Source organism: Garra rufa, chromosome 10 (genome assembly GCF_049309525.1).
Source record: "Garra rufa chromosome 10, GarRuf1.0, whole genome shotgun sequence".
In the NCBI taxonomy this organism is placed as follows: domain Eukaryota; kingdom Metazoa; phylum Chordata; class Actinopteri; order Cypriniformes; family Cyprinidae; genus Garra; species Garra rufa.
Genome location: NC_133370.1, coordinates 604,775 through 628,965, shown reverse-complemented (window position 1 = coordinate 628,965; position 24,191 = coordinate 604,775). Strand labels below are relative to the sequence as shown.

At 34.1% G+C, this 24,191-nt stretch overlaps 1 protein-coding gene across 1 annotated transcript in view; it reads left to right on the top strand.

Moving 5' to 3' along the window:
- Positions 1 to 24,191, top strand: part of LOC141343773 (receptor-type tyrosine-protein phosphatase mu-like) — a 107,517-nt gene that overhangs the window by 33,900 nt on the left and 49,426 nt on the right. The window contains exons 5-8 of the mRNA XM_073848416.1: positions 8,296 to 8,604; positions 10,938 to 11,047; positions 12,194 to 12,395; positions 14,274 to 14,376. Of these exons, the coding sequence (XP_073704517.1) occupies positions 8,296 to 8,604; positions 10,938 to 11,047; positions 12,194 to 12,395; positions 14,274 to 14,376 (724 nt within the window). The remainder of the gene's footprint in view (positions 1 to 8,295; positions 8,605 to 10,937; positions 11,048 to 12,193; positions 12,396 to 14,273; positions 14,377 to 24,191) is intronic.

Sequence of the window (24,191 nt, the reverse complement as noted above, 5' to 3'; positions counted from 1 at the left end):
GCACTAGAGCTCGCGGGTCACATTTCAGACGCTTTCTTAAATAATCTCAGAAATCGTTCTGTGTATACAGCCAATTGTCCAAAAAATCAATAGCTTTTAAAGCTGAGCTTGATTCACACGCTGTTCCTGCCTTTTTCCTTTTGTAAAGCACAAAAATCAATGTCATATTTTTTAAAATCATTTGCTGAACTTAGAAAATTGTGAAAAGGATAAATGTGGCCGTGTTGGACTCATATCGACCTCGCAGAATTAGAGTTCACTCCGTCTTTTTACCCGTCACTCGTTCTCTGCGGCCTACGTGAGCGTGCATTCATAAACACACAAACACAAGTCTAAGATATTTGAATGTTTCTAAAAGACGTCTTCTCTGCTCACCAAGGCTGCATTTATTTGATCAAAAATATTGTAAAAAATGTTAAATATTTTTTTATTTAAAATAGCTGTTTTCTATGTGAATATCTGTTAAACTCTAATTTATTCCTGTGATCAAAGCTGAATTTTCAGCATCATTACTGCAGTCTCCAGTGTCACATGATCCTTCAGAAATCATTCTAATATCCTATTTTTTATTGGAGTGTTGAAAATGCTGCCAGGATTTAAAAGAACAGCATTTATTCAAAATATAAATATTGTCTAACAATGTAAATCTATGCTATCACTTTTTATTAATTTAACACATCCTTGCTGAATAAAAGTATTAATTTCTTCCAGGAAAAAAAAAAAAGAATAAAAATGTGCTGACCCCAAACTTTTGAACAGTACTGTATATTTTTAGAAAAACTTTGTTTAAAATAAATGCTGTTCTTTTTAACCTTTTTATTGATCAAAGAATCCTGAAAAAAAGAATCACAGGTTCCAAAAAAAATTAAGCAACACTGTTTCCAGCATTGATAATTCTAATAATAAATCAGCATATTAGAATGATTTCTGAAGGATCATGTGACACTGAAAACTGAAGTAATGATGCTGAAAAATGTAACTTTAATTACTGATATAAATTAAATTTTAATGTATATTAATATAGAAAAACATTGTTTTACATCGTAATAATATTTCACAATATTAAAATTTTTTCTGTATTTTTAATCAAATGAACACAGCCTTGAGGAGCACAAAAAGCTTGTCTTTAAAAAACATAAAAAATCTTACTGATCTCAAACTTTTTTGAGTGCTAGTGTATATTATTTTTGTATGTGTAGTGAATATGGACGCTAAAGTCTGTAAGATATATTAATGTTTCTGCTCACCAAGGCTGCATTTATTTGAGGAAAAATATTGTAAAAATGTTAAATATTTTTATAGTCTGAAATATTTGTTTTCTATGTGAATATCTGTTAAACTGTAATTAATTTCTGTGATCAAAGCTGAATTTTCAGCATCATTACTGCAGTCTCCAGTGTCACATGATCCTTCAGAAATCATTCTAATATACTGATTTGCTGCTCTAGAAACATTTCTGATCATCATCAATGCTGAAAACAGTTGTTCTATGCATATTTTATTTTTTAGGATTCACAGATGAATATAAAATTCAAAAGAGCCGCATTTATTTCTACATGTCAAGCATAATCTTTTTTTTTTTAGTAAAGCTACTGTATATATTTATGTATGACTTTATGTAAGTCCATCAGTTTTCTTCAGTTTGATGATGATGAAGATAATGTGTGTGATTTGTCAGAATAAGACGAACTGATTGTTGAACCTGCGTGCTCAGCTGTTTCTTGTTGCGTCTGACCTTTCCAAATGTCATTTTTCTGCTTTGCTTATTGGTGTTGTGAATAAATGATGAAATGCATCCCAGCTAAACTTCGTTTGGAGCGTTTCCGTCACGTTTTCTCCGCCTTTGCTGTTTGTCCTCTGTAATGTTCTGTTTTTTATCTGCATCTTGAAGTCTGACTTCCTTCCGTTTGCATTTAATCATTTAGCGAGCGTTCGGCTGTCAGGTCTAAACAGTCAAGGGCGAGCTTCACACAGGAACATGCAAACACATCTGAGACGACCTTTCATTCTTCTGAAACATTCAGCGTGCCTGTCATTGAACAATACGGCAGAGAGCCACCCGAGGCTGGGCATTTACTGCGGTAAAATCACAGTGAACGGTGACTGATGTTTTGAAACTGCAGCAGCATTCAGGTGTGAATTATAGAAGACAGTGTTCAATGAAAAACTGCATTTATTCATCTGGCAACACTTTTAGCCTTTATATATAATGCATTTTTAATGCATTAATTAATGCACCTTATAATGCATTCAGTGATCTCAAAAATAAAACTTATCATTATTGCATCATCACATACTTTCTAGGATTTTTTGGAATTTCTCACAATTTCGTCTTAAATCATAATTTAGATTTTTTTATCTCATAATTTTTACTTTAAGTCATGATTTCGGTTTATCTCAATATTTTGTCTTAAATAAAAATTTCGATTTTGTCATAATTTTAATTTATTTTAAAAGTTTGACTTTTTAAATCATAATTTCAACTTTTTATCTTGTAATTGTAGTTTAAGTAAGTCATATTTTCGCATTAATTGGTTTAGTGATCTCATGAATAATTGCCATCACAGTTATAAAACGTATCATTATTTCATCTTCAAAAACTTTCCAGGATTTTTGGAAATTACTCAATTTTGTCTTAAATCATAATTAAAAAAAAAAAAATCTCATAATTTTTTCTTTAAGTCATCATTTCAGTTTGTTCAACTGTTCAAATTTTGTCTTAAATCATATTTTCGACTTTTTATCTCATAATTTCAATTTTGTCATAATTTGAATTTATCTCAATTTCGACTTAAGTCATAAATTCAATTTTTTAATCTCATATTTTTTTTACTTTAAGTCATAATTTTGGTTTGTCTCAATATTTCATCTTAAATCATAATTTTGACTTTTATTTATTTTTCTATTTATTTATTTTTCCTTCTTATCCCTCTGCCTCCCCCAAACAATATTTATATCATCATAAAGAAATACATTGAACTCTTCTATTTTTATTTTCCTCCCTCATAATCACAAATTAAATAAACAAAAAGTAAGACAAATTCTCAATTTATGTTTGCACAATTGCGACTTTTTATCTCATAATTTTAGTTTAAGTCATAGTTTAGACTTTTTTCGACCGTAAAACTATTGTGAACAGCGACTTACTGATGTTAGGAAACCACAGCAGCATTCAGGTGAATTATAGAAGACAGTGTTCAATGAAAAACTGCATTTATTAATCTGGTAACACTAGAAGCCTTTATATATAATGCATATGAAAGTTTTTTTTTTTAATGCATTAATTAATGCACCTTATAATGCATTCAGTGATCTCATGAATAATTGCAGTCACAGATATAAAACTTATCATTATTTCATCTTCAGAAACTTTCCAGGAATTTTTGGAATTTCTCAATTTCGTTTTAAATCATAATTTAGATTTTTATTTTTTATCTCATAATTTCTGACTGTCATAATTTAAATTTATCTCAAAATTTCGACTTTTTAAATCATAATTTAAATTTATCTCATAATTTTAGTTTAAGTAAGTCATAATTTTGACTGTAAAATCCCAGTGAACAGTGACTTACTGATGTTAGGAAACCACAGCAGCATTCAGGTGAATTATAGAAGACAGTGTTCAATGAAAAACTGCATTTATTCATCTGGTAACACTAGAAGCCTTTATATATAATGCATATAAAAGTTTTTTTTTAATGCATTAATTAATGCACCTTATAATGCCTCCAGTGATCTCATGAATAATTGCAGTCACAGATATAACCCATTATTGCATCTTCAGAATGTGCAGATGTGACATGGAATCTGAAAATGTTATAATTAGGGTTGCAAAAAGGTAAAAAAAAAAAAAAAATCAGTGAATTTTGGAAACAATCCAGAAATTTAACAAACTTTCCAGGATTTTTTCGAATCTTCCAGGGATTTTTGGAAAGTTTCCGGAAATTCACAGGAAATTTTCCACCCCTTTGCAACCCTAATTATAATTGCATTTTAACTTTGGTTACATTTAATCATGAAAAGATGTAATGCATTTAATAATGCATTATACATAAAGGCCTCAGGTGAAGTGGTAATTTTATCATTAGAAAGATCCGTTCGTCCTGATTTATCAAAACAACTAAAACTGCAAAAATCTACAGAGAAGAGCTTCCTGATGCACGTAAATCTGTTGAATTGAGTCTGGATCTGTTTTATAGTTTGGCGTCTGGCAAACTATACTCTGGCCTTGAGACGAACTGCTTATTGATGTCTGTGTTGTTGGTATCGGCGCGACGTGTCTAGACTGTGTAATTGTTTTAATGCTTAAATAATGTTGGTCTTTGACAGTCATTTCACATAAAACTAACTTTATATTTGACTTCAGATGTGAGGAGAAGTACGACACTTTCGAACTCATTGAACAGTTTGTGAAAGTGAATCAAAGCTTCTTTAGAAGGAGGATTTTGCTGGTTTAGTGCTGGATGACCAGTATAGTGATTCTGGTAAAGATGCTTTAAGCAAATTGACGTAATCTACTGTAATTTATTAGGTTATATTAGGGCTGCACAATATATCGAAATAAAATCAGTATTGTGATATGGTTTAGATGTGATTTAAAGAAGTAAATTTGTGACCCTGAACCCTGCAAAAAAATTTTATTTTTTATTTTTTTGTTTCCAGCCAAAAAATCTTAAAATTCTTAATCAAGAAGGATTTTCTAGAAGAGTAAAAATGATTGTCTTGTTTTTTAGAAAACAAAAAGTAAAAATTAGGTTTTTGCTCAAAACATGCTAAATAATCTGCCAATGGGGTTAGAAAAATAATTTTATTTCAAGCAGAAGACTAGATTATTTTGCTTAATCCATTGGCAGATTATTTTGCTTGTTTCAGGCAAAATTCCCTTAATTTTAATTTATTTTTTGTGAAAACAAGAAAATAATTTTACTTGTCTAAAAAATCCTTCTAGATTTAGGATTTTTTTGATATTTAGACTGAAAACAAGACAAAAAAATCTAAGTAAGAAAAGCATTTTTGCAGTGTAAATAAGCTTTCCATTGATGTATTGTTTGTCAGGATAGGACAACGTTTGGCTAAAATGCAACTGTTTCAAAATCTGCAATCTGAGGGTGCAAAAAAATCAAAATATTGAGAAAAATGCCTTTAAAGTTGTCCAAATTAAGTTCTTAGCAATGCATATTACTAGTTATATATATATATATATTTATTTATGGTAAAAAATGTATCAAATATATTGATGGAACATGATCTTTACTTAATATCCTAATTATTTTACGCATAAAAATGTATAATTCTGACCCATACAATGTATTTTTGACTATTTCTACAAATATACATTGAAATAATAATTTATTAATATAAATATGAATAGATGCTAATTAAATATTAAGAATTTCAAGTAAATTATTTTTACTTTTTATTTTTCAGTATTTTACATTTTATTATTTTTAATATTTGGTTTAATATTTTTTTTATTTTAGATTTTTTATTTTTATTTAACAGTTGAAAAACAGAGTCAAAATGGCCTTTTAAGATTCACTCATTCATTCAGTTGCACTAACAAAATCATCCATTAAATGATTAGGTTTTTTCAAAACATAGCTAATCAAGTCATCTGGTCAATTTCTTTAGAGAAAGAGAGAGAGAGAGAAAGCTGATGAGGCTTTTATATGGCAACACCATGACGAACCTAAGAGATGCTTTGTGTGTGTGTGTGTGTGTGTGTGTGTGTGTGTGTGTGTGTGTGTGTGTGTGTGTCTCCAGAGTGAGGAAGGGAAATTGAGCGCTGTCTGGATCTAATAGGTGGGAAAATGTTAAGTTCCAGAGAAATGGACTTCAGATTTAAGCGAGAATGGAAATTGATCCTATTAGTGTGTGTTGAGGCCTTTAACTCCATCCAGAGAGAGAGAGATGGAGACAGATCTTTTGATTTCATTCACTGCTGCCCTTCAGAAGCAACTTAAAGATGATATATGGTCAATATGGTGTTCAGGACAGTACTACGTAAAAAAACAAATTTGCTCTTTATTTTGTTAGTTATTACTATTTTGCAGTTCATGCAAAGTGCATTTGCATTGCATTTATACATTTATCCAAAGCGACTTACAAAAAAGAGGAACAGAAGCAGTTGGTTGATTTTCATGCATGCACACACGTGTGTTTGATATGTGTTCAGTATATTGAGCAGATGTTGATCAGATGTCTCTGGACCATGCTGTGCTGCTCATCTTGGTTGTGCTGTATTAGATTGAGTCAGAGATGCTTTCATCTGCTCTTCTGCTCTGATTGCTGCTTTGATCCTGGAGTGGCCGATGTGAGCCGCTCTCGTGTTTCCAGACCCGCAGAAACAGGATCAGGGCTCTGATTCCAGTACATGAGCCGCTCAATCAGAAACCAGCTCTATGAGCTCATGTGTGTCTGTTTAAAGAGACAGTTCACCTGTAATCATCATTCAGTCATCATCTTTTTTTTGTTTTTTGTTTTTGGTTTTACATAAACAATGTTTTTACTTTTTTTGTATAGCGTCTTTAAAGTATTGAGGAAAACAGAAGTATTAAAAAGCATTTCAGTCACAGGAAAAGATGTCATAGGACAAAATCTATCAATATTTCTGAGGCGAAAAAAGGGAGTCTTAACAGTATGTTGCATGTGTGGATCAAATGTCAAATTCATATCAAAGACAACTTCTAAATTCTTTAGTTGAGTTTGAAACTCCAAAACAGTGTGAGAGAAAAGACACATCCACATTTTATCCAAGTGGAAATATACTGTATAAATACTAAAAAGTAAAGGGCCTAAAATTGAACCCTGGGGGACACCAGTAGGGACAGAGTCGATTCTCAGGCAATTGCATGAAAAATACTCCGATTTTGAGATATTAACTCAGAAAATTGAGACAAAAGCAATAATGCAAATGTAAAAATAAATGTTTTTGCACTTTCTTGAAGACTTACAAATACACACAACAAAATTAATTAAGACTTTAACTAAAGTTAAAATGAAAATGAAAATGGAAAATCTAATAAAATAACTTCTAATAAAATAACTAAAGCTAAAACTGAGAATATGCCAGTTCTGTGAGATTTACCCATTTTTATCAACCTTTTGTTCTCAAGTTCTTTAGTTAAGTGTCTGAGTCATAAAAAAAACCCTGATCTGAAGAACTGCTAAAACATAAAGTTTTTATTTATCCACAAAAAAACACACACACAAAAGTTTATTGATCAGATGAGGCTTATTTGCTGAATCTAAAAAAATCACTGAAGAAATTCACATCCACATTTTGATTAGGCTTGGAATGAATATAAATATGAGTGTCATCTCCATAAAAATGATAATTAAGCCAGAGTGACCTTAAGAGCAATCCAAGTGGAAATATATAAATACTAAAAAGTAAATGGCCTAAAATTGAACCCTGGGGGACACCAGTAGGAACAGAGTCAGTTGCAGGCAAGAATAAAATAATAAAATTTTGTGATACAAACTCAGAATTGCAAGGGAAAAAGTCAAATTGAGAAAAGAAGGCAATGATGAAAATGTAAAAATAAATGATTTTATGGTGTATTTTATGGATCTTCACAGTCTCTTTGTGTTTTACAGTCAAGTAATATCATAAAGGGTTTAGAATGACAGTGTTTAGTTTTGGTTTATTTAAATGTGACCCTGGACCACAAACCAGCCATGAGTGTCAAAATAATAAATAAGTTACTATTGATTTATGGTTTGTTAGGATTGGGCAATATTTGGCCAAGATACAAACTATTTAAAAATTTGGAATCTGACGGTGGAAAAATCTAAATATTGAGAAAATCACCTTTAAAGTTGTCCAAATAAAGTTCTTAGCAATGCATATTACTAATCAGAAATTAGGTTTTGATATATTTATGGTAGAAAATGTACAAAATGTCTTCATGGAGCATGATCTTTACGTAATATCCTAAAGATTTTTGGCATAAAAGAAAAATTTATCATTTTGACCCATACAATATATTTTTGGCTATTGCTACGAATATACCTATGCTACTTAAGACTGGTTTTGTGCTCCAGGGTCACAAATGTAGTGTGAATATATAGTAAATGAAGTGTTTAAAGATCTTGGTTTCAGATTCTCATCCAAATGAAGATGTTTTCCTAAACGGATGTGATGTTGTTGGGGAGGTTTTGTGTTTTGTGTCAGTGTGGGTTGCTATATTGAGAATGTTTCTAGCCTTGAAGCATTTCTTACAAACTATCTTGCGCTTGTGTAAATGCTTGGTGTTTTACTTCGGGTTTTTTTTTCATTGTTGTCTCTCTCAGAGCCCATGCACGGCCCACGGCAGCTGAAAGTGGTGGACACCAAGGCCCGTCAAGTGACGCTTCGCTGGGAGCCATTCGGCTACAACGTGACACGCTGCCACAACTACAGTCTGACGGTGCAGTACCGCGCCAGAGGAGGCGGCAAGGAGGAGAGCAGGGAGGTGGCGTCATATGACAGCCGGAGCTCCGCCCCTCAGCACACCATCCACAACCTCACGCCCTTCACCAACCTCAGCGTCAGGATGGTGCTGCGCAACCGCGAGGGTGTCAAAGAGAGTCCCGAGATCCACGTCCAGACCGATGAAGATGGTGAGAAAGAGTGGAGAACTCTATGAGAGAGGGCGGAAATATCTATGAAATATGTGTAAAAGGTCAGCGGTAGATGCTGCGTAGGTAAAACCTTGTTAGTGTGCCCACCTCCCACGCCAGAGACAAAATTCGAGACTCACTTGGAACGGGTGCGAGTAGGACCTGGGTGTAGGGGTTACATTGGTGCCGTGACCCAGATGGGAGTGATGTGTAGGGGTGAGTATAAAAGAGGCTAGTGGTAGGTGCTGCACAGGTAAAACCTCACTCCCCTGATCTCAAAAGCATAAAACTTTAAATTAAGCCAGGGTGACCTTAAGAGCAATCCAAGTGGTAATATGTAAATACTAAAACGTAAAGGGCCTAAAATTGAACCCTGGGGGACACCAGTAGGGACAGAGTCGATCTCAGGCAATTGCAAGAAAAAATACTAAAATTTTGCACGTAGGACCCGGGTGTAGGGGTTACATTGGCGCCGTGACCCGGATGGGAGTGAGATTTAGGGAGGTGAGTGTAACAGAGGTCAGTGGTAGGTGCTGCACAGGTAAAACCTCACTCCCCTGATCACAAGAGGCATGCTAGAGGATGAAGTCTTTAGCCTCTATTTACTGTGCCCACATCCCATGCCGGAGACCCGGGTTTGAGACTTGCTTGGAGCAGGTGCAAGTAGGACCCGGGTGTAGGGTTTACATTGGTGCCGTGACCCGGGTAGGAGTGAGGTTTAGGCGGTAAGGGTAACAGAGGCCAGCGGTAGGTGCTGTGCAGGTAAAACCTCACTCCCCTGATCTCAAGAGGCGCACTAGCGACAGACGCTGGAGGCACTCTTTAGCCTCCAGGTGTCCCTGCCTCCCACGCCAGAGATCCGGGTTCAAGACCAACTCGGAGCGGGTGTGAGTAGAACCAGGGTGTAGGGGTTACATTGGTGCCGTGACCCGGAAGGGAGTGAGGTTTAGGGGGTGAGTATAAAAGAGGCCAGCGGTAGATGCTGCACAGGTAAAACCTCACTCCCCTGATCTCAAAAGCATAAACATTTAAATTAATCCAGGGTGACCTTAAATCCAAGTAGTAATATGTAAATACTAAAAAGTAAAGGGCCTAAAATTGAACCCTGGGGGACACCAGTAGGGACAGAGTCAATCTCAGGCAATTGCAAGAGAAAATACTAAAATTTTGTGAGTAGGACCCGGGTGTAGGGGTTACATTGGTGCCGTGACCCGGATGGGAGTGAGATTTAGGGAAACAGAGGCCAGCGGTAGATGCTGCGCAGGTAAAACCTCACTCCCCTGATCTCAAGAGGTGCACTAGTGACAGATGCTAGAGGCTGCAGTCTTCAGCTTCCTTGTTAGTGTACCCACTTCTCACGCCGGAGACCTGGGTTCGAGACTGGAATGAGTGCGAGTAGGACCCGGGTGTAGGGGTTACATATGGATTAATTCACTAAAATATAAACTATATCAAAATTTTGTCAATTATGTTTTGAGTTTTACCCATTTTTATCAGCTTTTTGTTATTAAGTTCTTTAGATAAGTCTCTGAGTCCTAAAAAACCCTGATCTGAACAACTGCTAAAACATAAGATTTTATTTATTCACAAAGAACCAAATAGCACCTCAATAACCTGATACAGACACAAAAGATTCTTGATCAGAAGAGGCTTCTTTGCTGAATCTGATGAAGCACTGAAGAACCATTAAGTTCATCAGATGAGCGTAAACCATCTTTAGCGCTGTAATGTGTCTGTATACAGATGAAGAGCCCATTATATCACTAAATGAGCTGCTGGAGCGCTTCACTGGATTATTCTCATCTTATTCCACATATTTGTGAGGGTGAATTTCTTCCAGTTGGGTAAAGCGCTGACATTTAGCTTGAATGTCTAATTACGTCCCCCATTAGCAGAGCTCTTCTGATGGAGTAAACATGATTTTTTGTTTCCAGAGATCGGCAACCTTTATAAATAATTAGACACCTGGGCTGCATCTCGACTGGATGTTAAACACACGCGCTCTTTTGTTCTCGCTCAGAGTCGGTGTCAAGTGAGACAGACGTGAATAACGCTCCTGTGAGAGGATGAAACGATAAACAAATGAGAAACAATCTCTCGCACGCTCACGGACGTGTTTGGAGGAGGAGACTGTGAGTGTCTGAGGGGATTGTGTGGGTTTCTGTGGATTCAAACCCATCATTTGTTCTCATTTAAGAAATAAAACACCTACACTTATTAATACCAATTCAACTTTAGTATGAACCAGTCAGTTTGAGACGTTTTTAGCTATGCCTATGCAGAACTGCTGATGTTGCTGTGTTTTGATGATTTGTGATGTCACTTCCTGTCAGTGCCTGGCGAAGTTCCTCTGGAATCAATCCAGGCTAGTGTGTACGAGGACAAGATCCTGCTGAAGTGGAGAGAACCGGTGCAGACCTTCGGCATCATCACTCAGTATGAGGTAAACACACACACACACACACACACACATACACATACACATGTATGCCTAGTAACTACACTAATGCCCTGGCAAACCTCCTAGAAACCACCAAGAACACACTAGCAACCCACACAAAATGCCCTAGCAACCCCCTAGTGACCACACAAAATGCTAGATGGTAAATGCTCAATGCTAGAGACAATGACTAGAAACTATAATCCATCAGTCCAGAAAAAAGAACTGTCCAGCTCTTCCCCATGTGAGTGCATGTGCGCAAGTGTGAATGAGTGGGTGTGAGTGTGCATGAGTGTGTGTTTGTGCATTTGTGAGTGTGAATTGAGCAAGTGTGTGAGTGCAAGTGTGTGTGTGCACATGTGCGTGTGTGTATGTGTGTGTGGGATCTTCAGATCGTGCAGTCTGACGGGACTAAGCGTAGACTCAATTGTCCGTGAGCCCGCAGTGACGTCCTGCCTTTGATTTGACAGTATCAAAGCGCTGAAGCTGAGACTCTCTGACGGGCCGTGATATCAAAAGGACAGTTTGGGCTTTTTTCCTCTTATCAAGGGAACCCTGATCCTTCCTTTCCTTCCTCTCTCTCTGATTCCAGACATTCTGTTCTTCTTGTAAATTTCCAGTGAGATTTCCCGTCCTCAGATTCTCCGTTCCTGACCGATCTACTGCAGGAGCGTCGTTTGCGCTGGATGACGTCAGTCGGATGTTCACACATCCCGGTTTTTTCATTTTAGAGTGGGTCCGTGGAATAATTTAAGTCTAATAGCAGTTTGAGGTTATGAAAAACAGCAGCTCGTGATAGAAAATCTTGATATCAAAGGTCGCAAATCAAAGTGTTTCGAGTACGACGCTTCATTAATGCCGCTCATCTTCAGCGTAATGAACAAACCCCTCCAAATATGAGGAGAAGACACTTTGCCTTTCAGATTCCTGCCCTGATCCGTCAGGAGTGCGGACGTTATTATTGATTTCTTTATTTATTTATGGCAGGCTGATAATTGAAAAGGGCCTTGAAGCATTTCGGATATAATGGAGTCTAATTTGGTGGAACTCAAAGGACTGCTTGAATCATTTGTCTGGGCGACACCGAAATTCATTTGTGTGATTTTAACATGATGTTAGCTGATTTTTGTGTTGTTCTCATTCCTGTAGATCTCGTATAAAGCCGTCAGCTCCTTCGACCCAGTGCTGGATCTCTCTAACCAGAGCGGGAAGGTGGTTAAACTTGGAAACGAAACCAGCCACGTGTTTCTGGGTCTCTACCCCGGCTCCACGTACTCCTTCACCATCAGAGCTAGCACTGCAAAGGGCTTCGGACCACCTGCCATCACCCAGGCCACCACCAAGATCTCAGGTGTGTGTCTGCAGCAGATGCTTCAATCTGAAACCACAAAGAGGAATATGAAGCACCCCAACAGACATGCAAATCACCCTAGCAACCATCTGGCAACACTCTAGAAACACGCTAACTGCCATAGAAACCCCCTAGTTACCACCCAGAACACTCTAGCCCAGCAAATAATTTGGAACTTCTAAGTGAACACGCAAAATACCCTAGCAACCAACTGGCAACCTCCTAGTAACCATACAGAATGCCCTAGAAACAACCTCGCTGCCCTAGCAACCACTTAGCAACCCCTAGTTACCATCCGGAATACTCTAGCCCAGCAAATAATTAGAAACCTCTAAGTGAACACACAAAATACCTTAGCAACCACCTGGCAACCTCCTAGTAACTATACAGAATGCCCTAGAAACAAAATAGCTGCCCTAGCAACCACTTAGCAACCCCTAGTTACCACCCAGAACACTCTAGCCCAACAAATACTTAGGAACCTCTAAGTGAACGCACAAAATACCTTAGCAACCACATGGCAACCTCCTAGTAACAACATAGAATGCCCTAGGAACAACCTAGCTGCCTTAGCAACCACCTAGCAATGTCTTAGTAACCACCTAGAGCACTCTAGTGTAGCAACAACTTAGGAACCTCTTAGAAACCACTTAGAACACCCCAACAACCTCTTATTGACCAAAAATGCCATAGAAAACTTCTAATAACCATCCGTAATAACCTAGGAACAACCCAACTGCCCTAGTGACCATATAGCAACATCCTATAACTGCCCAGAGTACACTAGTATCCTCCTAGTGACCAAAAATGTTCTGGGAACCTCCTAATAACAATTTAGAACACTCTAGTCCAGTAGCCAGTAACTGCATAGCAACATAACACCCTAGAAACTTCTTAGTTACCACACAAAATGCCATAGTAACTACCTAGTAATGACCCAGAACAACATAGCCCAGGATATGCCAAGCAACCTCATTGTAACTGCTCAGAAAACCCTAGCATCATCTTAGTAACCACACCAAATGACCTAGCAACCTCCTAGTAACCACCCAGAACACCGTAGCCAAGCAAATACAAAGAACACCTGGCAACCTCATAGTGACCCCAAATAATGCCCTAGCAACCACCTGACAACCTCTTAGTTACCATCCAGAACACTGTAGCTCAGCAAATACTTAGTAACCTCATAGTACCTGCCCAGAACACCCAGCAAACTCATAGTGACCTCAGAAAATGCCCTAGCAACCACCTGACAACCTCTTAGTAACCACCCAACACACTTTAGCCCAACAAATACCTATTAACCTCATAGTAACTGCCCAGAACACCCAGCAAACTCTTATCCCACAAAGTAATCCCACAAAATTCCCTAGCAACCACCTGGTTACCACCCAGAACACTGTAGCCCAACAAATTCTTAGTAACCTCATAGTAACTGCCCAAAACACCCAGCAATCTCATAGTAACCCCACAAAATGCCCTAGCAACCACCGGGCAACCTCTTAGTAACCACCCGGAACACTGTAGCTCAGAAAATACTTAGTAACACCCTGGCAACCTCATAGTAACCCCATTAAATGCCCTAGCAACCACCTGGGAACCTCCTAGTAATCAGCCAGAGCACTCTAGCCCATCAACCACTTAATAACCTCAAGGTAACCATACAAAATAACCTAGCAACGACCTGGTCAACCTCTCTTTTTTTTTTTTTACAGATATAAAATTTACTTTACATGAATATGTGAATGTACAGTGGTATATTGACTCAGACATTTGAAGGAAACTCCATCACATCTGTGTTTGTGCACTTGTGTGATGACTGTAGTGATTTCGGAGAGATTTGAGTCACTGTTTTAATTTGAATGATTATGTTTCCAGCTCCATCGATGCCGGCGTACGATCAGGAGACTCCTCTGAACCAGACTGACAGCACGGTTACGGTGGTGCTGAAACCGGCTCAGAGCCGAGGCGCTCCTGTCAGGTACGCTTACACTCAGCTCTCCATGATTCTCCATGGCCATTCTGATAGTAGTGAGCGGAACGTAAGCTAACACAAGCACGACTGACAGCCGCAGGAAGTCTCCATCTGTTCTCGTCATGGCTCCGTTTAGCTCACAGCTTCAGAGTTTCTCCGCCCGTTTATTTCAGCTGGCTGTTTTTATCAGTTTTTCCTCCTGTATTGTTTGTGGATTCCTCCGAGTGAGCGTCGTTCTTTGAAGCGGAGAACAAAGTGTGTGTGAGTCTTCAGAGCCTCGTCCCTGAACCGCTTTCATGTGTTTCTGACTGTGTCACCGTGGCCCCTGACTGTCCCCGCGCTCGCAACCGCTGCCGCGAACACAATCAGCAGCTCTCATTAGTAACCGCTGCACGTCACTCAGGTCATCCCATGGAGAACATGTCCGGCTCATATTCCAGGCCAAATCAATAGGAAAATATGATAATATATTTGCATTTTAGTAAATGGAGATTTTTATGCGTCTTTTATGACATTTTAGCTCATTTAAACAGGGTCGTAACCACAAGTCCCATCATATTTTATGTATTTCGAAATATCTGCACTCTATTACCATTCTTTTTATTACATGGTTGACAAAAAGTTAAAACGTCTTATTTTTAGGCTGGTCTGCCAATCAATGTTAGACAGCAAAATGATTGGAATGGCAAATAAAATCAAGTGCCAAAATTAGATGTAAGTAGCTAAACATTTAATATTTGACAATTGTTTTATGATAGAAATGTTAAAGCGACTAAAGCAAACTCCTCAATTGTTTTGTTTTATTTTATTTATTTTTTAATGTAATTAATTAATTACTTTATTTATTCATTTTACCATTTAAAAATATGTCCTACAATTAAATTGTCCATTTAATAAATTCGTTTTTTTATTTATCAATTTTATTTTTATTTTATTTATTTATTTTGCCATTTTAAAATATGTCCTATGATTTACATCAGCCATTTAATTAATTACTTGATTATTTATTTATCCTTTTTATTATTTATTTAGTTATTTATTTTAACATTTTAAAATATATCCTATAATTTACATAATCAAGTTAATTACTTTATTACTTTATGTATTTATCCTTTTTTATTATTTATTTATTTATTTTGCCATTTTAAAATATATCCTATGATTTATATTGTCCATTTAATTAATTACTTTATTTATTTATCTGTCTTTTTAATTTTTTTTTGACATTTTAAAATATATCCTTTGATTTACATTGTCCATTTAATTAGTTACTTTATTTATTTTATTTTAATTTTTTAATTTTAGTTCATTTTTATATTTAATTTAATTTGATTTATTTATTTTGCCTTTTTAAAATATATCTTATGATTTACATTTAATTAATTACTGAATGTGACAAAGCAAGTAACAAACAGAGCTGCTTTATTTGCATATTAGACAAGATTAAGATTGAATGTGTGCAAATTGTAAAAGAAAATTACAATTTGCAAATACTTTTTGAGCTTAGTTTGCAATTTTCAATACATTTTATTCATTTTACCGTTCTTTCTGTTTCTGTTGCTTTTTTTTATCCTTTAAGTATTTGGCAACACTACAAAAATGTCTCATTTGTTAACATTAGTTAATAGCACAAACTCTTGCAGCATTTATTAGCCTTTTTATGTTAGTTAAAAAAATATGTAGTAGAAAATATTGAGATTAACTAAGTATAATAAATGCTAAGTATTGTTCATTCTTAGTTCACGTTAATTAACCAATGAAACCTTAATGTACAGTATTATGAATGATTTATATGATGGAATATGAGCTAGACATTTAGGGTTCAATATTTCAATAGTTTATTTTTGTCTGTGTTTTCCTGTAGTGTTTGTGAAGGTTTGTGTCTCACAGTAGCAGACAAACATCATTATTTACTGCTGCATGTTCAGCGTGTTTAATAAGAAGCGGATAAAGCTGTAACATCTTCAGCGTAAGAATATTATATTATAAAGCGCTGCTTTAATATTGGATATCCCACGTCTGACGCTCGACTGTACGGCGCGCAAATAACCGCAGTAAATTACAGTCATGTTTACCGCAGTAATCTCTGCTGGATTACACAGCCGGCTCCATCATTTCATCTGATCTCATCTGATCAAATCATGTTTTTACCTCGTCAACATTCCCAAACGAGATATGAAAATAGGAAAATCAAGATTTGATTATTGTGATCCGCGTCTAATCTCTCTGTGTGTGATTGTCTGAGTCGCTGGTCTTTATCTCACACACACTTACACAAACACACACACACTCTGACACAAAGAATAAAGGTCTGATTAGTGTTTTAGTCACTTTATAATGTGTATTTTTGGGTTTTAGGATCAGAGGTCAAACATCAGCTGTAAAAGAAAAAAACAGACATTTGTGAACTCGATTTGATTGAGAGTCAGACATCTAGTCTTTTTTTTTTCAGATTCCCAAAACTGCAGTTTATAGATGGATAGATCATTTAAAATGTTTTAAATGTTTATATTTTATATTTCAGTAATTTTGTTTATATTTGAATGGTGCATGTATATATACACTGCTGGTCAAAAGTTTGGGATCAGTAAGATTTTTTATGTATTTTAAATACGTTTATAATGCTCATTAAGGTTGTGTTTATTTGATAAAAAATCTAGAAAAATTTGTGCAATTGTGAAATATTATTATGATGTTAAATAATATTCTTTTATTTTAATATACATAAAAAACCTAATTTATTTCTGTGATCAAAGCTGAATTTTCAGCATCAATACTCCAGTCTTCAGTGTCACATGATCCTTCAGAAATCATTCTAATATGCTGATTTATTATTAGAATGATCAATGTTGGAAACAGTTGTGCTGCTTAATATATATATATATATATATTGGAATCTGTGATACTTTTTTCTGGATACTTTGATAAATAAAAGGTTAAAAAGAACAGCATTTATTTAAAATAGAAATCTTTTCTAACAATATACACTACAGTTTAAAAGTTTGGGGTCAGTACATTTTTATTCTTTCTTTTTTTTTTAAAAGAAATTAATACTGTTATTCAGCAAGGATGTGATAAATTGATTTTAGAAAGTGATAGCAAAGACTTATATTGTTAGAAAATATATATTTTGAATAAATGCTGTTCTTTTTAACTTTTTTTCATCAAAGAATCCAGAATCCAAAATATTAAGCAGCACAACTGTTTCCAACATTGATAATAAAAGTAATAAATCAGTATTAAAACACTGAATACTGGAATGACAGCTGATGAAAATTCAAATTAATTTAATCTATATTAAAATAAAAAACATTATTTGATATTGTAATGACATTTTGAAATATTATTGTTTTCTGTATTTTTGATCAAATAAAAATAACAAGTCTTACTCATCCCAAAATTTTGTACATATACCATATATAAAAAAAATACTGGTCAGATTTTAATATGATGCTTAAATAAAAACAGTATGCATTTATATCAACAAAAAGTGCAAAATCAGTTCATTTTAATTAATTAATCCATTAAAAATTGGTGTTTTGGAAAAACTATTTGAACATCTTAGAGTCCAGTGGATTCATATATGTGACCCTGAAGCACAAAACCAGTCAATTTTTATTATTATTGAGATTTATACATCATTATACATAGAATAAATAAGCTGTCCATTGATGTATGGTTTGTTGGGATTAGACAATGTTTGGCTGAGAGACAACTATTTGAAAATCTAGAATCTGAGGGTGCAAAAAAATCTAAATATTGAGAAAATCACCTTTAAAGTTGTCCAAATTAAGTTCTTAGCAATGCATATTACTAATCAAAAATTAAGTTTTGATATATTTACAGTAGAAACTGTACAAAATATGTTCATGGAACATGATCTTTACTTAATATCCTAATGATTTTTGGCATAAAAGAAAAATCTATAATTTTGACCCATACAATGTATCGTTGACTATTTCCTTAAATATATATATATATATATATATTTGTCTGATGTCGTATAAATGCCATCTCATCTGATTTTCATTCTGATTTTAGGATGTTTTGACATGTTTTGGTCCTGAACTGCAAAAAATGCTTTTCTTACTTTACTTTCTTACTTAATGTTTTGTCTTGTTTCCAGCCCAAAAATCTAAAAATCTTAAATCAAGGAGGATTTTCTAGACGAGTAAAATTTATTTTCTTGTTTTCAGAAAAAATATCTAAAAAAATCTATGAAAAACAAGCAAAATAATCTGCCAATGGGGTAAGCAAAAAAAATCTTATTTTAAACGGAAACATTATTTTTCTGACCCCACTGGCAGATTATTTTGCTTATTTTTCATAGATTTTTTTAGATATTTTGTCTGAAAGCAAGACAAAAAATCCAAGTAAGGAAAGGAATTTTTTCAGTGTGGAAGGATCTTTCATTTTGACTAAACTATTAGATTCAATCACAATAACAATGTGAACAGAAAACGGTTATGAAGTAATTCATAAATGATCTCAAACCGCTGAAGTGTGTTTTTCCGTGGAAAATAATAATAATCCTCATTCTTCACGTCACAGATTAATTCAAGGATTTGCAGCATTATCGCCGATAGAAGACAAACGCTGCGTTTCTGTGAGGATTACAGACAGAGAATGCTCCTAATGTTGGTCTTTGTTTGCGAGCGAGTAATCAAAGCCTGTGATTAGCTGCAGGAGATACCAGAGCAGATGTTTGCCATTGATATCAGCCTGAAGAAACACATCAGCTCACAGCAGAGACCAAGAGTTACACAATCACACAGTTGATGTAATATTTTGCTTGTGAAATTACTAATCAGAAACATAAATCCGCCCACACACACACACACACACACACACACACACACACATATATTTGCTTAAACACAAATTGGCTGTGACATGTAATCTCTGTGACGACACACACACGCGCGTGTGCGACGGGAACGCTCGTGTCCGGAGGGAATGTGTGCGTCGTCGGCTTTGAGAGGATTACTGATCCGTCTCGCAGCCGCGCGCTGATTGAAACGCCTCGAGATTCCAACACTAAACGCCTGTTTACAACAGCTGAGAGAAACATTCAGCCTTATCAGTTACAACATACAACACCCTACAGCCCTCAGACACGCCTGCGGACAAACACACACACACACACACACACACACACACACACACACACACACACACACACACACACACACACACACACACACACACACACACACACACACACACACTCTGGAGGATCATGTGACACTGAAGACTGGAGACATGATGCTGAAAATTCAGCTTTGATCACAGGAATAAATTACATTTTATAAGATATTAACATAGAAAACAGCTGTTTTAAATTCTAAAAATATTTCATGTTTTTATTGTATTTTTGATTAAATAAATGCAGCCCTGGTGAGCAGAAGAGACTTCTTTTAGAAACATGATGAAAAACAGTTAGTTGCCATTAATAGATTAAAAATAAAAGTTTGTTTACATTCTATATGTGTGTGTACTGTGTATATGTATTATGTATAAATAAATACACACACATACACTTAAGATTTTTAATGGTGAGTCTTTTCTGCCCACCAAGGCTGCATTTATTTGATTAAAAATACAGAAAAAACTGCAAAATTATGAAATATTATTGCAATTTAAAATAGTGGTTTACTATTTTAATATACTTTAAAATAGAATTTATTTTTGTGATGCAAAGCTGAATTTTCACTAGCCATTACTCCAGTCTTTAGTGTCACGTGATCCTTCAGGATTCTTTGATGAATAAAATTCTTTATTATCACTTCTTTATCAATTTAACACATCCTTGCTGAATAAAAATATTAATTTCTTTCAAACTAAGACAAAAAGAAAAATGTATTGACCCCAAGTATAGTGTATAGTGTATATTGTTACAAACAAATTCTATTTTAAATAAACACTTTCTTTTTAATGTTTTATTCATCAAAGAATCCTAAAAAAAATATAAATCACACATTCCAAAAAAAAAAAAAAAAAAAAAAAAACTGTTTCCAACATTAATAATAAATCAGCATTTTAGAATGATTTCTGAAGGATCATGTGACACTAAAGACTGCAGTAATGATGCTGAAAATGCAGCTTTGATCACAGGAATAAATTACATCTTAACAGATATTCACATAGAAACAGCTGTTTTAAATTTTAAAAAATATTTCACATTTGATTGTATTTTTGATGAAATGCGGCCCTGGTGAGCAGAAGAGACTTTAACATTAAAAACTCTCATCTATCTGCGTCTATATTCTGAGCACAGCGTCGTCTCATAGAGAGATTTCATATTAAAGCGCACATCCGCCTGGATCTGGCTCCGCTCCAAAACCTAGTGAGTCGACTACGTAGGCAGCATGTTAAGACAGCATAGTTCACTGTTCCAGAAAGCATAATTATTTTGCCTCATATTATTTAATTATTTCATATCTAACAACAATCATGTTAAACTGCAAAAAATATATCTTCAGAAGTTTTTAATTACCCCTTTTGTTTTGTCTTCCAGACAAAATGTCAAAAAAATCCTTGAAACAAGATGCAACTGCTTAAGAAATAGCACTTTATGTGTTTATTTTGTCTAGAGCTGCAAAACAATTAGTCACGATTAATCGATTTATAATAAAAGTTTGTTTATATACTATATATGTGTGTATATTATTACACACATACACTTAAGATTTTTAATGTTTTTTTTTTAAAGATGTCTTTTCTGCTCACCAAGGCTGCATTTATTTGATTTAAAACACAGAAAAAACAGGAATATTATGAAATATTTTTGCAATTTAAAATAGTGGTTTACTATTTTAATATACTTAAAAATAGAATTTATTTCTGTGATGCAAAGCTGAATTTTCAGCATCATTACTCCAGTCTTCAGTGTCACATGATCCTTCAGGATTCTTTGATTAATAAAATGTTAAAAAGAACAGCATTTTTTCAAAATAGGAATCTTTTCTTACAAATAAAGTCTTTACTATCACTTTTTTTTTTATCAATTTAACACATCCTTGCTGAATCAAACTATTAATTTCTTAATACAAAGACAAAAAGAAAAAAATTTACTGACCCCGAACTTTGAATTGTGTTTTTTGTTGCAAAATGTTTATATGTTAAATAAACACTGTTCTTTTTAATGTTTTATTTGTCAAAAAAATCCTAAAAAAAAATATTACACATTGCAAAAAAAAATGTAAGAAGCAAAACTGTTTCCAACATTGATAATAAATCAGCATTTTAGAATAATTTCTGAAGGATCATGTGACATGTTTTCATGATGCTGAAAATTCAGCTTCGCATGACATAAAGAAATTATATTTTAAAATGCTGTATATTAAATTACAAAACCATTATTTTAAATTGCAATATTATTTCACAATATTACAATTTTTTCAGTATTTTTAATCAAATAGATGCAGCCTTGATGAGCAGAAAAGACTTTTAAAAAACATAAAAAATCTTACTAATCTCAATTTTAGGCGGTGCATATGTATGCATTTAAAAAAATAATAATTGTATGTATTTGTATGTAAACACTATATATAATAAATATAAATATTTTACATATAAATCTAAAATGTTTTTAATATATACATGTATGTGTGCATATTTATGTATACATAATAAATATACACAGCACACTCATATAGTATGCAAACATAAACTTTTATTTTTAATCGATGAATCGCGACTAATCATTTTGCAGCTCTGATTTTCTCTCACTGTAGTTTTTTTCAAGTACAAACAAGTGTAACAGTGCTTTTAGTTTGATTTCAGGTTTTTCTGTTCTTACTGACTCACTCACTCAGAAGGCTGCATTTGTGTGCTGCCTATGTAGTAGACGACAGACCGGCTCACTCTGGGGTTTGGCTGTGTATTTCAAGATAGCGAGACAAACATTGAGAGACACGAGAATCATCATCAGACAGACAGGAGTGAGAGGAGAGATGGTTCATGTCCATCTGTGTGTCTGATGATGGGCGCTCACACAGGAGAAGCAGACGCTTGTTTTCTGACCATGGCTCTCTGGTGGATGGTCAGTCAGTCGTCTGTGATTGTGACGGGGCCGTTGGACTCTAATTGGTGTCAGATAGATGTGACTGAATCCAGAGCGACAGCAGCGCTCGATACTCGCAAACAATCTGTTCACAACACACACCATAGCATACATCACTCATGATAACTGATTAAACACAGACAGTCTGAACCAGCCTGAGACCAGCTAAGACCAGCAAACCAGCTTAGATTGTTTTATAAACAAAAATAGTTTTATAAAACTTTTGTTTTCTACTAATTTTCTTCACACCTTATTGTTGCATTGATCAGAGTAGAGCTGGACAATAATAGTTACATTAGTGACCATATAAACAATCAGACATTTGAGATTTGATATAGAGTATGTATCATTTGTTATTTATTCAATTGTTTACTGCAAAAAAAATGTTTTTTATGTAGATTTTTTGTCTTGTTTTTAGTCAAAATATCTAAAAATTCTTAAATCAAGAAGGATTTTCTAGATGAGTAAAAATGATTTTGTTTTCAGAAAAAAAAAGTCAAAATTAAGTGTTTTTGCTTGAAACAAGCTAAATAATCTGTCAATGGGGTAAGAAATAATATATTTTTTTTGCTTATCCCTTTGGCAGATAATTTTGCTTGTTCTAAGCAAAAACTCACTTCATTTTGACTTGTTTTTCTGAAAACGAATCAATAAATTTTACTCGTCTAGGAAATCCTTCTTGATTTAATTTTTTTATATATTTTGGCTGGAAACAAGACAAAAAAAAGTAAGAAAAGCATTTTTTGCAGTTTTCATGTCAACTCAGATCTATTATATAATATAACAGAAACAACTTTTTATTTAAACAGTGTGTTAGTAAATCTTAAAATTAATAAACTAAGATGCATAAATGTTTTAGTTTTTTGTACTCTTAGTGCATGTTAGGTGAGCTCCATTAAATAGTAATATTAGTAACATTAATATTAACGTCTGATTTGAATAATGGATTTTTAAATGTTAAATAATAATATTAATTTTAACTTCTAATTTGAATAATGTATTTCTAAATGTTAAAATTAATATTAACTATTTAACTTTTAGAATTATTTTTAATTTTTGGTTAATGTTAGCTGAGCTACTTTAAATAAATAAAAAGCTTTAGATTTGAATAATGTATTCGTAAATCAACTAAGATGAATGAATGCTTTATAAATAATACTAATAACTTTTTCATAATGTATAATGATAATAATAATAATAATAATAATAACAATAATAATTCAATATTTGTAAAGATTAAAATTTAAAAAATGCGTTAGACGTACACTGCCATTTTATATATATATTAGAATTCTTATATGCTCATCAAGGCTGCATTTACTTAAAAAATACAGAAAAAAAATTATATTGTGAAATATTATTACAGTTTAAAATTAATGCTGTTCTATATTAATATATTTTCAAATATATTATATTCCTGTGATGCAAATCTGAATTTTTATTAGCCATTACTTCAGTTTTCAGTGTCACACGATTCTTCAAAAATCATTCTAATATACTGATTTATTACTTTTATTATCAATGTTGGAAACAGTTGTGCTCCTTAACATTTTTTGGGGGGGAACCTGTGATTCTTTTTTCAGGATTCTTGATGAGGTTAAAAAGAACAGCATTTATTCAAAATATAAATCTTTTCTAACAATATAAGTCTTCACTATCACTTTTTATCAATTGAACACATCCTTGCTGAATTAAACACATCCTTTTCTTCAAAAAAAGAAAGAATAAAAATGTACTGACTGTAAACTTTCAGATG